Raw genomic sequence first — 14,657 nt, 5'->3', positions numbered from 1 at the left:
AGGCTGCATTTGGAGCATTATGTTCAGTTGTAGTCATCCCTTTACAGGAAGAGTGTGGGGGCTTTGGGGAGAGTGCAGAAGAGGCGTACCAGACTGCTGCCTGAATTAGAGAGTATTTGCTACAAGCCGAGGATGGACAAACTTGAATTGTATCCTCTGGAGTGTGGGAGGCTAAGGGAGACCTGATAAGGTACTGATAGGATAGACAGTTAAAAGCTTCTAGGAAGGTGAAAATGTCAAAGACTAGAGGGCATAGTGTTATGAGGGGAAATTGTTAAAGGAGACTAGAACAGGGTGGACCCGTTGGGCCCAAAGCTCTACTGCATTGGTCTAGCACCTTCCCCTCCCTCACTCCCCTCTCCCCTTCTCCTCCCCCCTCTCCCCACTCCATCCCCCCTCAACCATGGGATCAGTGATACCCCCCATATCTCCCTCCCCTGCAAGAGATTAATATATATTAATAGATATACAATAACATGTTATATTCTAACATTATTATATTTTAAGTATTCTTATTATTCTTCTTCTTATTATTATTATTATTATTATATATCATTATTATTATTATTATATGATATCATTATTATTTTGGTGAAGGGTGTGTGTGTGTGTGTGTGTGTGTGCTGCCTGCTAGGGGTCCGCTGATGGTCTGGGGCACTGGGGCCGGGCGGGAGTGTGGACTACACCTCCCGGCGGGCAGCGCAGCGGCGGGAGGTGCCCACAAGAGGGCGGAGCGGGAGGAGGAGGAGAAGAAGGAGAGCAGCCGCCATTGTTGTTTGAGTCACCTAGGACGCTGTCAGTTGAAGGGGGCGCTGGAGGAGATGCAGGAGGAGGAGAAGAAGCCACCCGCTGGGGGTTCTTGTCTGATGATGGTCCGGGGCGCAGGGGCCGGGTGGGAGCGGCAACTCGACGATGCCATCGGTTGAAGCGGGCGCTGGAGGAGACGGAGGGGAACTCGGGTGGGACCTGCCTCCCTCTGAGCTCCCATTGGTCAGATCCCGTCCCGTCCTCGTCCCTCATTGGCCAGGTGGCTGTTGGGTTCCCATTGTGACGTCGAACACGGCTGACGGGCAGGGTAAGTGGAAAAGGGGTTTATTAATGTTTAAAAAGTGATTTTAAACTTTTAAAATATAACAACCATTTGAACCGCAGGACATTGGTGAGTAAGGTGGTCCGAAAATTGTTGCGCTATCGTGTACCGTTTTGGCTGTATTTCAGGTATGTACAAATATGCAATGAAATCTATATAGTTAGTTAGTGGCATCTGCAAGAGATGATGGTGCGGCTTGGTGTTGCCCTGTTTGGAGAGGGGGATTTTTCATCTGTGGTTACATTTCACTGTGCCCAGCAAGGATGAAGTGTCCTCTCCATTTGATTTGGCCGCTGAGCCTGGGCAGGTGAATGGGAATACAAACTTTCCCAGCATCTCTATTCCCCTCTCGACCTGGTAGGCTGATTTCAGAGGAACAGCGTGGCTACCACGTCTGAGGCCTACTCGTTTGCAGGAGTTGCCGGAAGGCGGACGCACGAGGGATCAGCCGACCGCCTTTAGCGACTCCAGCTCCAGTGCCTTTGGCTGTCCTGAGCCTTACCCACAAGGCAGCGGGATGCTATTTAACCCATAGTTGGGACCTGGTTGACGGACGTCAGGACGTGTCCACCCGCCGGTGGGCCTGCATGTCGCATCTCTGGGGGCCAGAGTTCCTCCGAGATCCCCGCGCAGTTTAGCCTGTGACTGAAGGTGGCCCCAGTTACCATGTGTTGCCACGAGGAGGCACTGCGAGAGTCTTGATGATGCACAGGTTATGTGCTGGCAGGAGGTGGCTTACGCACTCGGCTCCCTTTTTCGCAAAAATGCTAGCCAGCGGCATCTGGATTTATACCACTGGACACATGCAATGCTCTGTGGCTCGCGCCACCATAACACTTCCATATATATCTATATTCTTCCACCTCAAAAACATTGCCCGTCTCCGTCCATCCCTCCTCCACAGCTGCAGAAACCCTCATCCACGCCTTCATCACCTCCCGTCTGGACTACTGCAACAGCCTCCTCTGTGGCGCACCCTCAAAAATCATCAATAAACTTCAATACATTCAAAACTCCGCTGCCCGTCTACTCACACACACCTCGATCCGTGACCATATCACCCCCGTCCTTTATAAACTCCACTGGCTCCCCATCCCCCAGAGAATCCAGTACAAAATCCTCCTCATAACCTACAAAGCCCTCCATAACCTGGCCCCATCCTACCTGACCGACCTCCTCCACAGGCACACTCCCACCTGCACCCTCTGCTCTGCCGCTGCCAATCTCCTATCCCCCCACATCCGGACCAAACTCAGATCCTGGGGGGACAGGGCTTTCTCCATCGCTGCTCCCACCCTATGGAACTCACTACCCCAAACCGTTAGAGACTCCTCCACACTCACCACATTCAAAACATCGCTGAAGTCTCACCTGTTCAGTACTGCCTTCAACCACTGAAGGTCACCTCACCTTCTGTCTCCTTTCTCTGTTCATTTATTTATTTACTTATTTATCTATTTATTCATTTCCCTATGTTCTCAAAATCTCTGTAAAGCGTCTTTGAGTATATGAAAAGCGCTATATAAATAAAATGCATTATTATTATTATATATATACACAGTTTTAGTAATATATCGATGTGTGGAATAGGTTTTTCACACAGAATGTGGGTACCTGGATCGAGCTACCAGGCATGGTGGTGAAGGCAGATGCAATAGAGACATTTAAGAGGCTATTAGATAGGCACGTGGACATGCAGAGAATGGGGGGATATAGATCACGTGCAGGCAGAGGAGATTAGTTGAACTCAGCATCATATTTGCCTTGGACATTGTGGACTGAAGGTCAAGTTCCTGTGATGTACTGTTCTGTGTTTATATTCAATGCCTCGAATGATGAAGAGAAGCATCCAATAAACTGCCTTTCCCATTCCGTCTGCTTGTGTTGCCACTTTCAGGCAACTTTGGACTTGGACCGCAAGATTCCCCTGTCCATTAATGCTGTGGCCACTTTCAGGGAGCTTAGGATTTGGACCCCAAGATTCCTTTTTCCATTAATGAGTTGTCCATCCTCTGTACAACAATGCAGTTAAGGATATTGCAATACTTAGGTACATGAACTCACACTTTGCCATGTTAAATTCCATTTGCCATGTTTTTGTCCACTCACCCAATTTTTCCTATTTAAGAGTCACAATATCCTTGTCCCTCCACCTATTTTCACATCATCTGCATACTTGCGAAACTTACATTCTGCCCCCACCTTCAGGTTGTTAATATAAATAATAAATGCAGGATCAAGAACTGAATGCTGGAGTACTCCATTCGTTACATCCTTCCAAACTACAAAAAAGACCCATTTATTCCAACATTATTTTCTACATGATAACCAGTTTTCAATTCACGCTAACACATTTCCTCTAATATCCTGTGCTCTGAATTTGTGCTGCAGGCTCATATTTCACCTTATCAAATGCATTTTGGAAAACTAAATACACCACACGCACAGGTTCCCCTCTTTCTACTCTGCTTGTTGCTTTCTTAAAGACAACGAGCAAATTTGTGAAACATGACTCGCATTTCATGACAATGTGGTGACTTGGTTAGATTATATTAGGCTTTCCAAAATTGTTTCGCTATTTTATCTTTGATGATTGATTCTAGCATCTTGCTGACAATAGATGGTAAACTAACCAGTATTATCTTTGGTCGATAGTTTCTAGCCTTTCCCCGATCCACTGGTGCGTGAGTTTTGAAAAACTTCAACCAATGGGTCCACTACCTCTAACGCCTCTGCCTTTAAAACCATTGGGTCCCAGTAACTTGTCAGCCTTAAATTCCATGAGCTTTCTTGTAGCAATCCCAATCACAATGAACACGTTTTTCTATCACAAATAAAGGAGATACACGTGAAAAGTTTGAGAGCACAAAATTCATACCACATTAAATCTCATACCACATTAAATCACAAAATTCATACCACATTAAATCTCATACCACATTAAATCACAAAATTCATACCACATTAAATCTCATACCACATTAAATCACAAAATTCATACCACATTAAATCTCATACCACATTAAATCACAAAATTCATACCACATTAAATCTCATACCACATTAAATCACAAAATTCATACCACATTAAATCTCATACCACATTAAATCACAAAATTCATACCACATTAAATCTCATACCACATTAAATCACAAAATTCATACCACATTAAATCTCATACCACATTAAATCACAAAATTCATACCACATTAAATCTCATACCACATGAAATCACAAAATTCATACCACATTAAATCTCATACCACATTAAATCACAAAATTCACACCACATTAAATCTCAATTCATACCACACTAAATCTCACATAACAATTCTCGCATAACAATATTGTTATTGTTCTCACATAACAATATTGTTATTGATAACAATAACATTGATAACAATCTCAATATTGTTGTGTGAGAACAATATCATTCTCACTGTTTCTGGCTGGCAATATATGTAACACCTCTGCCCAAACTGGACAGTTAAGGCGTGGGATCAGAAGGCAGTAGATTGAGTTATGGCCAAATATTTTTCATAATGCATCGTTTCTGTACAACTGAGCAACGACGCTGACCTGACGCCAGCCCCATACATTGTCACACTGAAGATTCAACAGTCGCCACTGAACCAACAGAAACTTGTATCTGCATCTCACCCGCTGCTCAATATTGGACACGGAGCAACTTCACTCACCGCTGCCAAAGAGGAAGACCCCAATAAGCAGCCGCATCCCGAGAGCAGCCATCGGTGAAGCTGGAAGCGCCAGTCCCGCGGCAGCTGCTGCCAGATGCGGGCCGTGGAGCGACCATCCCCATCCCCATTGCCACCCCCTCCGGCGGGAGGCGGGGAATAGCCCGCCCTCTACCTCTCCGCGCCCGGGGCCACAGTTGCGTGGCTCCGCTCTAACGAAGGCCGTTTGGCCCATCGCGCCCGCTCTGACCCAGGCCCACCGGCGCAGAGTGGCTCTGCTGCTACTCCACGTTTCACCCAGCGCCAAGGTCGTGTCCACTGATCCAGGAGCCGCTGGGATGTCCCAGCCTTGGGCTGCAGGCACCTGGTCACCAGCATCAACGCCTCGGGGCCATGGGACCTGGGGAGGTGGGTGCAGTAAGGTCGCTCGCCAGCCTCCGCTCATAGACAGCCCCGACCCACCCACCCACCCAAACTGGCTCTATCCATAACATAGCCCATTCATAATCAAGTCCCACCCCCACCTACACATCCCACCCACAAATAGACTCTGCCCTCAAGAGACTCCATTCACAAACTGGCCACAAACTGATCAGAATCCACCCCCACCACCCCCTCCCTGGGAACTAAAGCTCAACCGACCCTTATCACAACTGCCCCGTCCTCATGATCCACTGTCCTATATTTTAATCAGAGTTGGTTGCTCTCCATTGCTTTCTCCCCAAGAGCGCTGTGAATTTCCCCCTGTTTAAGTATTTACCCACTTTCTCACTGAAAGTCCCGCCATTGCTTCTGCGTGAGATCCCAGCCTACCATGTAAAGATGCTGTAGTGCCTCATGTTGGTCCAATATCTCACCTTCTGACCCGACACAGTTTCACCTCATTTACACTTTGAAGAGGCTTCAAATGTGAACATTTCCAACAAGTTCAGCAATAAACAATCTACTGGGATCTTGAGGAAAAACACAAAGTGAGTTATAAATTCAATGGGTCGGGCAGCATCTGCGGAGGGAGTGGTCAGGCAGCGTTTCACATCGGGACCCTTCTTCAGATTGCTGAAACAATCGGCTGGAGGAACAGAAAGGTCCATGACACGAAACGTCACTTATCCATGTCCCCCAGAGATGCTGGCTGGCCCGCTGAGTTACTCCAGTATTTTATGTCTTTTTTTTGTAAAGCAGCATCTGCAGCTCCTCGTTTCTTCACTTTAGCTCATTTTGAAGTTCTCCTCTCACGGACGGGAGCGATGAAACCCTCGCTCACTGCCTCCACTGTTATTCCTGCTCCCTCTCCTGCTGTATGACTATGTTCTGGCCCGGACTTGCCTCCACAGCCACGACTGTTTCCTCAACACTTACCTACGTTGTCACCTCGTGTCAGATGGCTTCCAGCTCCGTTTCGGACCCAACCAGGATTTCAAGTACCTACACCGTTTCTCACAACAGTTCTCATGTGCCCCGTGTTCTACACTCGTCTCTCCCGCAGCTGCCGGCCTCACTCCCACACACCTGCAGGCACCGCTAGTGCGGTGTCTGCCTGTCTCTTTCAATCTATCTATCAATCTGAGTTACTCCAGCACTTTGTATCTTGTTTTTGTGAACCAGCTTCTGCAGTTCCTTGTTTCTGCTGGAGGAACTCGAGTGCCACAACTGTCTCTGCCCACAAACCCACCCACAACCGGCTCCACCCACAAACAACCAACGGACAAACACCCACAGAAACAGAGTTGATGGTTTAAGAACCGCACCCCCTCACCCGCAATGTTACCCAACCTACAGATACAGTAGCCACACGTAATATACATAATCACGTATAATATTTCCACTGACTGGATAGTATGCAACAAAAAGCTTTTCACTGCACCTCGGTACACGTGACAATAAACTAATCTAAACTAACTAATGGCCAATTCCTGAAAATTGTCACGGCATGTTCCGTCCTTCCTAGAATGTACTGCTCAAAAATGAAACCAATGTTCCACTTGAGGCTAAACACTGGTTTACAAAATGTAGACAAGACTCCATTGTTTTTGTACTGTATACCTTTGTTTACAAGGCCATGCATCCTATACAATATTCAACATATCTGATTACCTTCCTATAGCAATGCTGACAATAATATCTGTTCAATTAAGATGTCAGGGATTCATGATGACTCGGGTGTATTGAGGAAGTTTGGGGTTCTGCGACTAGTGGAGTTCCCCCGGGATCTGTGCTGGGATCTCTGCTGTTTATGATATATATATATATATATATATATATATATATAACCCATCAGCCAAAACATTATGACTTGATGAACCAAAACATTATGACCACCTGTCTAATATGCTGTTGGGCCTCCGTGTGCAGCCCCATACGCAGCAGGGTACGATGCACTGTGTATTGTGACACATTCCTCCCGTGACCTCCATTAAAATTTTCTGTGACGTGCCACAGTACACCTTCTGTCTGTTCGGACCAGACGGGATAGCCTTCGTTGCCCTCGCGCATTGATGAGCCTTGGACGCCCAACACCCTGTCGCCGGTTTGTGGTTTGTCCCTCCTCGGACCACTGTCGGTAGGTACTCACCACTGCTGACCGGGTGCACCCCCACAAGCCTTGCCGTTTCAGAGATGCTCTGACCCAGTCGTCTGGCCATAACAATTTGGCCCTTGTCAAAGTCGCTCAGGTCTTTTTCTCCTGCATCCAACGCATCAACTTCAAGAACTGACTGTTCACTTGCTGCCTAATATATCCCACCCCTTGACAGGTGCCATTGTAACAAGATAATCAATGTTATTCACTTCACCTATCAGTGGCCATAATGTTTTGGCTCATCGGTGCTGTTCCTCCAATATATATATATATATAAACATAGCACAAAAAGTAAGGAAATTTGTGTTTGGTAGATTATTTCTTTGTTGTAACAATGCTTCTTGGCAATAAATCTTATACCGTTGGAAAGCCTGTTCATTTCCCTTTTAAATGGTGCCACATTTGTAAGGAACATGCATTTGTGGGATGAGCAGCAGAGCTGAGTATATGGGTTGCGCCCATGAAAAATTTGCCAAATCTTCTCTGCCAATGCCAAACAGCTTATTCTGCTGTTGCTATTGACTCTTGTTTTGAGCTTCTGGTACCCCCAGGTGCTGACAATCAGGTGCCTGATTGGTACCTGATTGGCAGCATCTGTGAGCATGGGCCCTGCTACAGTGGTCAATAGGTGTCTGCTCCAAGAATCGGCATGCCACGTTTGACTGATCTGGATAGGGCCCGTGCGATAGGGCAACTTCAAGCTGGTGTTCCGCAAAACCAAGTTGCGGCATTATTTGGAGTGAGCCCTAGTACCATCTCCAAAGTGAAGGCCAAGTTCCATATAACGGGGGATGTCAGAGACAGGCCGCGAAGTGGACGTCCCAAGAAGACGACACCCGAAGAAGACCGTTTCCTCATCCTGTCAGCACTTAGGAACCGTAGGCTGTCTTCTACAGATTTGCAGTCAAGGTTTGCAGGACGATATGGCCGACGGCTCTCTGCCCAGACAATTCGGAACAGACTGCACGCAGCCGATTTCCGGTCTCATAGGGCTGCCAGGAGGCCTGCCATGACTGCCCTTCACCATCAGGCCCGTTTGCGCTGGTGTCGGCAACACGTGCACTGGAACCTGAACATGTGGAGGAACGTTATGTTCAGCGATGAGTCCAGATTCTGCCTACGGCAGTTGGATCATAGGGTCAAAGTGTGGAGAAGACGCGGAGAACGATATGCTGATTGCTGCACCGATAGAGTAACATCTTTTGGTGGAGGCAGTGTGATGGTGTGGGGCGGCATCTCCCTCACTGGAAAAATGAGGCTTGTCATCATTGGAGGCAATCTCAATGCAGAGAGATATCAAGATGAGATTCTGCAACCAGTGGCAATCCCATATCTCCACAGTCTGGGACCGAACTCTATCCTCCAAGATGACAATGCTCGCCCCCACAGAGCAGGGTTTCTCAAAGACTAACTCCAGAATTTGGGAGTGGAGAGGATGGAATGGCCTGCCAGCAGTCCTGACCTCAACCCCATTGAACACTTGTGGGATCAGCTTGGGCGTGCTGTTCGTGCCAGAGTGACCAACACAACCACGTTGGCTGACTTGCGACAAATGCTGGTTGAAGAATGGGATGCCATCCCACAACAGTGTGTGACCAGGCTGGTGACCAGCACGAGGAGGAGGTGCCAGGCTGTTGTGGCTGTGTATGGTTCTTCCACACGCTACTGAGGCTCCTGTTTATTAAATGAATAAATTGTTAAATTGCCAATATGTCTTGTTTCTTTAGACTTCAATCATCCAATCCACCAAACAACACCGAACAAGAGTCAATGGCAGAATAAGCTGTTTGGCATTGGCAGAGAAGATTTGGCAGATTTTTCATGGGCGCAACCCACATACTCAGCTCTGCTGCTCATCCCACAAATGCATGTTCCTTACAAATGTGGCACCATTTAAAAGGGAAATAAACAGGCTTTCCAACGGTATAAGATTTATTGCCAAGAAGCATTGTTACAACAAAGAAATAATCTACCAAACACAAATTTCCTTACTTTTTGTGCTATGTTATATATATATTATATGACCTGGATATCAATGTAGATGTGTAGAAAGGAACTGCAGATGCTAGTTTACACTGAAGATAGACACAAAATGCTGGAGTAACTAAGGCAGCATCGCTGGAGAGAAGAAATGAGTGACATTTCGGGTCGAGACCCTTCTTCAGACTGAGCATCAGGGAAGAGGGAGTCTAGAGACATGGAAACGTAAGGTGTGAAAACAACAAATCAAAGCAGACAATAAGGAAATGTAAAATGTTTAATGTTAGCTGAGGGGACGATGACGAGGAGCCATACAATCAGTAAAATTAATCAGAAGGACAGTGAAACTAGTCGGAGTACTAGGGTGGGGGAGGGATGGAGAGAGAGGGAAAGCAAGGGTTACTTGAAGTTAGACAAATCAATATTCATACCACTGGGTTGTGAGCTGCCCAAGCGAAATATGAGGTGCTGTTCCTCCAATTTGCATTGGGAAATATAGATGGGTTAGTGAGTAGGTTTGCTGATGACACCAAAATTGGAGGAGTTGCATACAGTGAAGAGGGCTGTCAGAAGATACAGTGGGACATAGATCAGCTGCAGAAATGGGCGGAGAAATGGCAGATGGAGTTTGCCCCAAGCCAGTTTAAGGCATTGCACTTTGGGAGATTGAATGTAAGGGGAAAGTATGCAGTTAATGGCAAGATCCTTAACAGCAGTGATGTGCAGAGGGATCTTGGAGTCCAAGTTCATAGCACACTGAAGGTGGCAGCACAAGTAGATAGGATGGTAAAGGAGGCATACAGTATGCTTCATTGCTAGGGGCATTGAATACAAGAGCCAGGAGATCATGATGCAGTTCCATAGGACTTTGGTTAGACCGCATTTGGAGTATTGCCTGCAGTTTTGGTCGCCTCATTACAGGAAAAATGTGGAGGTTTTGAAGAGGGCGCAGAGGAGGTTTACTAGAATGCTCCCTGGATTAGATGGTTTAAGCTCCAGGGAGAGGTTGGATAGACTTGGATTGATTTCTCTGGAACGTCTTCAATATTCACTCGTATCACAATCAATTGCCAAATAACCAATAGAAGCACACACAGTTCTCTCTGCATGTTGTTGTGAATGTTCTCCTACTGTACATTGATTAGACAGAGCACAGCAGAATGTGGAGATATTCTGGAACTGAATCATCCTATTGATTACACGAATTATATTTATATTACAGTTACATTTACTTGAAAATGTCAGGGACTAAATCTGAAGTTCGACAAACTGCTATTCAGGCAATTGCTCTTCCTCAATATTTACAGTCACTGTGTACAATTTCAGTCATTGTCTTTCTGCACCAAGCGGAATGCCTCCAGAAATTCATTGAATTCTATGAAGCCATCATTGTTGAAGTCAATGCTCCGAGCCAGGTCATCCACGTAGGAATTATCCACATGGACGTTCATATGGGAACTGAAGAGTTTCCAGGTTTGCTGGAATTCCTCCATGGAGATCAATCCTGATGGGAGAGAATGATGAGTCATAGGCAGGCACACTGGACATGCCAATATATCAATACAGCTTTTAATACTCTGCACCATGTCCAGCTCTGAATCACAGCTCCATATGTAGCTGGCATCTCACTGCAAAGGAGACCTGTTAAACGCGCTCAATATCTATATACTAAAACTCTTGTTTGTTTGTTTGTATGTTTCTGAACTACAGCCAAAACGGTACACGATAGCGCGACAATCTTAGGCCCACCTTACTTACTGTTGTGTCCCTTTGGTGTTAATGAGAGAAGTTTCATGGAAATTGGTGCTATATTTTTTAAGTTATTCACATTTTAAAGTTTAAATCTATCTCCTAGGGAGGGAGGAAGGGAGAGGGGTGGAGGGAGGGTAAGGGGACGTTGAGGAGGATGAAGTGGGGGGGGAGGGGAGGAGGGAGGGGGAGTGGAGGGAGGAGAGGGTGCTGCACCAATGCAGGAGAGGTTTGGCCCCAACGTGTCCACTTGGTCTAGTCATCATTAATAATCAGTGACAAATCAACATTTGGAGGTTGCAATTGGAAGGAGTGCACAACAGATTACAACATATAATGTCTACAGTTAATTCTGCTATAATTTAATAGCTAAGTTCATAATGAACCCTGTGTTATAGAAAGTCATGTTGTAGCAAAGCAGGCTGCAGTTGCCAATATGTGTTATGGAAACACAAGTTATAGCAGAGCTACCTGTGCTATCCTATACTGTATTTTCAGGGCGGTAATCAATAAAGTCGGCCAACCCAGTCCGTCTCTTGGGAAAGCGAGGGCCATCTCCTCCTTCCCAGGCTTCTTACCAGTCTCTTGGTTCAAGTTATTCAGAAACACGGGCCAAACAGACAATAAAATAAACTGTAACTGTAAGGCAGTACCTGGGGCAACAGTGCCACCCTGCAACAGAATGAACTTAGGTTTCTAGTAAGCCAGGGACAATGACAACATTTGGTGAATCGTGGATTTGATTAGTAACACCACCACCAAGGTATGGATTTTGTACTGCACACGTCCCAGGGAACATTCCCATGTATGGACTTCCGGAATATGTAATGTTGCTGAAGCAACATTTATGGCAGCACAATCTGACCCTCGCTCCCACCACCCCACACCCAACCCCACGAGCATCGGCTTCCATCACAGAGGCATGTGTTGAGGATGCACAAGGTTCACAAGGCCTGGGCAACAATCAGACTCGGGTCTTCAATTCTTTGTGTGAATGCCGTACTGTCTGACTGCTGCTCGCATCAGGAAGACATTGGTGGCAGCCTCCCGAGCCATCATCAGGCCACATGCTGTGTTAATGCAATCCCGCATTTACCACGTGTCTGAACTGACTAACAGGGGGTTCTATAGAGTCAAGGCCTTCTTTGGAAGATTTAGTATCATTGTAATGAAAGGCCTGTACCATTAACAGCTTTCCCCGTGGGAGTGATCCATCACTTTGGTACAAGGTTCCAAAAAATGGATTCTAATTCACACCACTGCCACAACAAAGTGATTTCCCTCTTGCCCTAAATTAGTACACCTACAATCTCAGGAAGTCCATAAGAGTTGATGTGATCAGCATAATCACAACTAACTCACCTCCCCAATACAGCTGAGGTCAAACTCAACCATAGTATATGAGGAAAACTCATCCACACCATTATTCATTTCCTATGTTGTGCTTCCCCTTCATGACTGTTACATTATGTAGCAAACATTACATCACAAAAAATATCTTCTAGATGAGTTCTCTCACATAGAATGTGATAGAGGTAGAAATGTATCTATTCAACAATGATAATGCCATCTCGGCTGCTTTATGCTACTTTTAGTAATGGCTTTCCATGTTTCCTTCTGACTTAGACAATATACAATAGACAATAGGTGAAGGAGGAGGCCATTCGGCGCTTCGAGCCAGCACCACCATTCAATGTGATCATGGCTGATCATTCTCAATCAGCACCCCGTTCCTGCCTTCTCCCCATACCTCCTGACTCTGCTATCCTTAAGAGCTCTATCTAGCTCTCTCTTGAATGCAGTCAGAGAATTGGCCTCCACTGCCTTCTGAGGCAGAGAATTTCACAGATTTACAACTCTCTGTCTGACTGAAAAAGATTTTCCTCATCTCCGTTCTAAATAGTCTACCCCTTATTCGTAAACTGTGGCCCCTGGGTCTGGACTTCCCCAACATTGGGAACATGTTTCCTGCCTCTAACGTGTCCAACCCCTTAATAATCTTGTATGTTTCGATAAGATCCCCTCTCATCCTTCTAAATTCCAGTGTATACAAGCCTAGTCACTCCAGTCTTTCAACGTATGACAGTCCCGCCATTCCGGGAATTAACCTAGTAAACCTACGCCGCACGCCCTCAATAGCAAGAATATCTTTCCTCAAAGATCTGAAGAAATGAATAATGGTGTGGATGAGTTTTCCTCATATACTATGGTTGAGTTTGACCTCAGCTGTATTGGGGAGGTGAGTTAGTTGTGATTATGCTGATCACATCAACTCTTATGGACTTCCTGAGATTGTAGGTGTACTAATTTAGGGCAAGAGGGAAATCACTTTGTTGTGGCAGTGGTGTGAATTAGAATCCATTTTTTGGAACCTTGTACCAAAGTGATGGATCACTCCCACGGGGAAAGCTGTTAATGGTACAGGCCTTTCATTACAATGATACTAAATCTTCCAAAGAAGGCCTTGACTCTATAGAACCCCCTGTTAGTCAGTTCAGACACGTGGTAAATGCGGGATTGCATTAACACAGCATGTGGCCTGATGATGGCTCGGGAGGCTGCCACCAATGTCTTCCTGATGCGAGCAGCAGTCAGACAGTACGGCATTCACACAAAGAATTGAAGACCCGAGGCTGATTGTTGCCCAGGCCTTGTGAACCTTGTGCATCCTCAACACATGCCTCTGTGATGGAAGCCGATGCTCGTGGGGTTGGGTGTGGGGTGGTGGGAGCGAGGGTCAGATTGTGCTGCCATAAATGTTGCTTCAGCAACATTACATATTCCGGAAGTCCATACATGGGAATGTTCCCTGGGACGTGTGCAGAACAGAATCCATACCTTGGTGGTGGTGTTACTAATCAAATCCACGATTCACCAAATGTTGTCATTGTCCCTGGCTTACTAGAAACCTAAGTTCATTCTGTTGCAGGGTGGCACTGTTGCCCCAGGTACTGCCTTACAGTTACAGTTTATTTTATTGTCTGTTTGGCCCGTGTTTCTGAATAACTTGAACCAAGAGACTGGTAAGAAGCCTGGGAAGGAGGAGATGGCCCTCGCTTTCCCAAGAGACGGACTGGGTTGGCCGACTTTATTGATTACCGCCCTGAAAATACAGTATAGGATAGCACAGGTAGCTCTGCTATAACTTGTGTTTCCATAACACATATTGGCAACTGCAGCCTGCTTTGCTACAACATGACTTTCTATAACACAGGGTTCATTATGAACTTAGCTATTAAATTATAGCAGAATTAATTATAGCAGAATTATATGTTGTAATCTGTTGTGCACTCCTTCCAATTGCAACCTCCAAATGTTGATTTGTCACAGACCAAAACTGCACACAGTACTCCAGGTGCGGCCTCACTAGGGCCCTGTACAACTGCAGAAGGACCTCTTTGCTCCTGTACAACTCCTCGTTATGAACGCCAACATTCCTTTGGCTTTCTTCACTGCCTGCTGTACCTGCATGCTTCCTTTCAGTGACTGATGCACTAGGACACCCAGATCTCGTTGTCCGTCCCCTTTTCCAACACAATGCTCACTGTAGATGGTCTGCTATTA

At 46.1% G+C, this 14,657-nt stretch overlaps 1 protein-coding gene across 11 annotated transcripts in view; it reads right to left on the bottom strand.

The window, feature by feature from the left end:
* Nucleotides 1-9,394: 9,394 nt before the first annotated feature.
* The window catches only part of ppef1 (protein phosphatase, EF-hand calcium binding domain 1), a 92,664-nt gene continuing 87,401 nt past the window's right edge, over nucleotides 9,395-14,657 (bottom strand). For all 11 annotated transcript variants that reach the window (XM_078409327.1, XM_078409331.1, XM_078409329.1 and 8 more), the window contains one exon: nucleotides 9,395-10,848. In XM_078409327.1, coding sequence (XP_078265453.1) covers nucleotides 10,667-10,848 — 182 coding nt within the window. In that variant the 3' untranslated portion in view covers nucleotides 9,395-10,666. The remainder of the gene's footprint in view (nucleotides 10,849-14,657) is intronic.

The sequence above is a fragment of the Rhinoraja longicauda genome, chromosome 12, assembly GCF_053455715.1.
Source record: "Rhinoraja longicauda isolate Sanriku21f chromosome 12, sRhiLon1.1, whole genome shotgun sequence".
Classification (NCBI taxonomy): Eukaryota; Metazoa; Chordata; class Chondrichthyes; order Rajiformes; family Arhynchobatidae; genus Rhinoraja; species Rhinoraja longicauda.
This window is presented reverse-complemented; position numbering and strand designations above follow the sequence as displayed.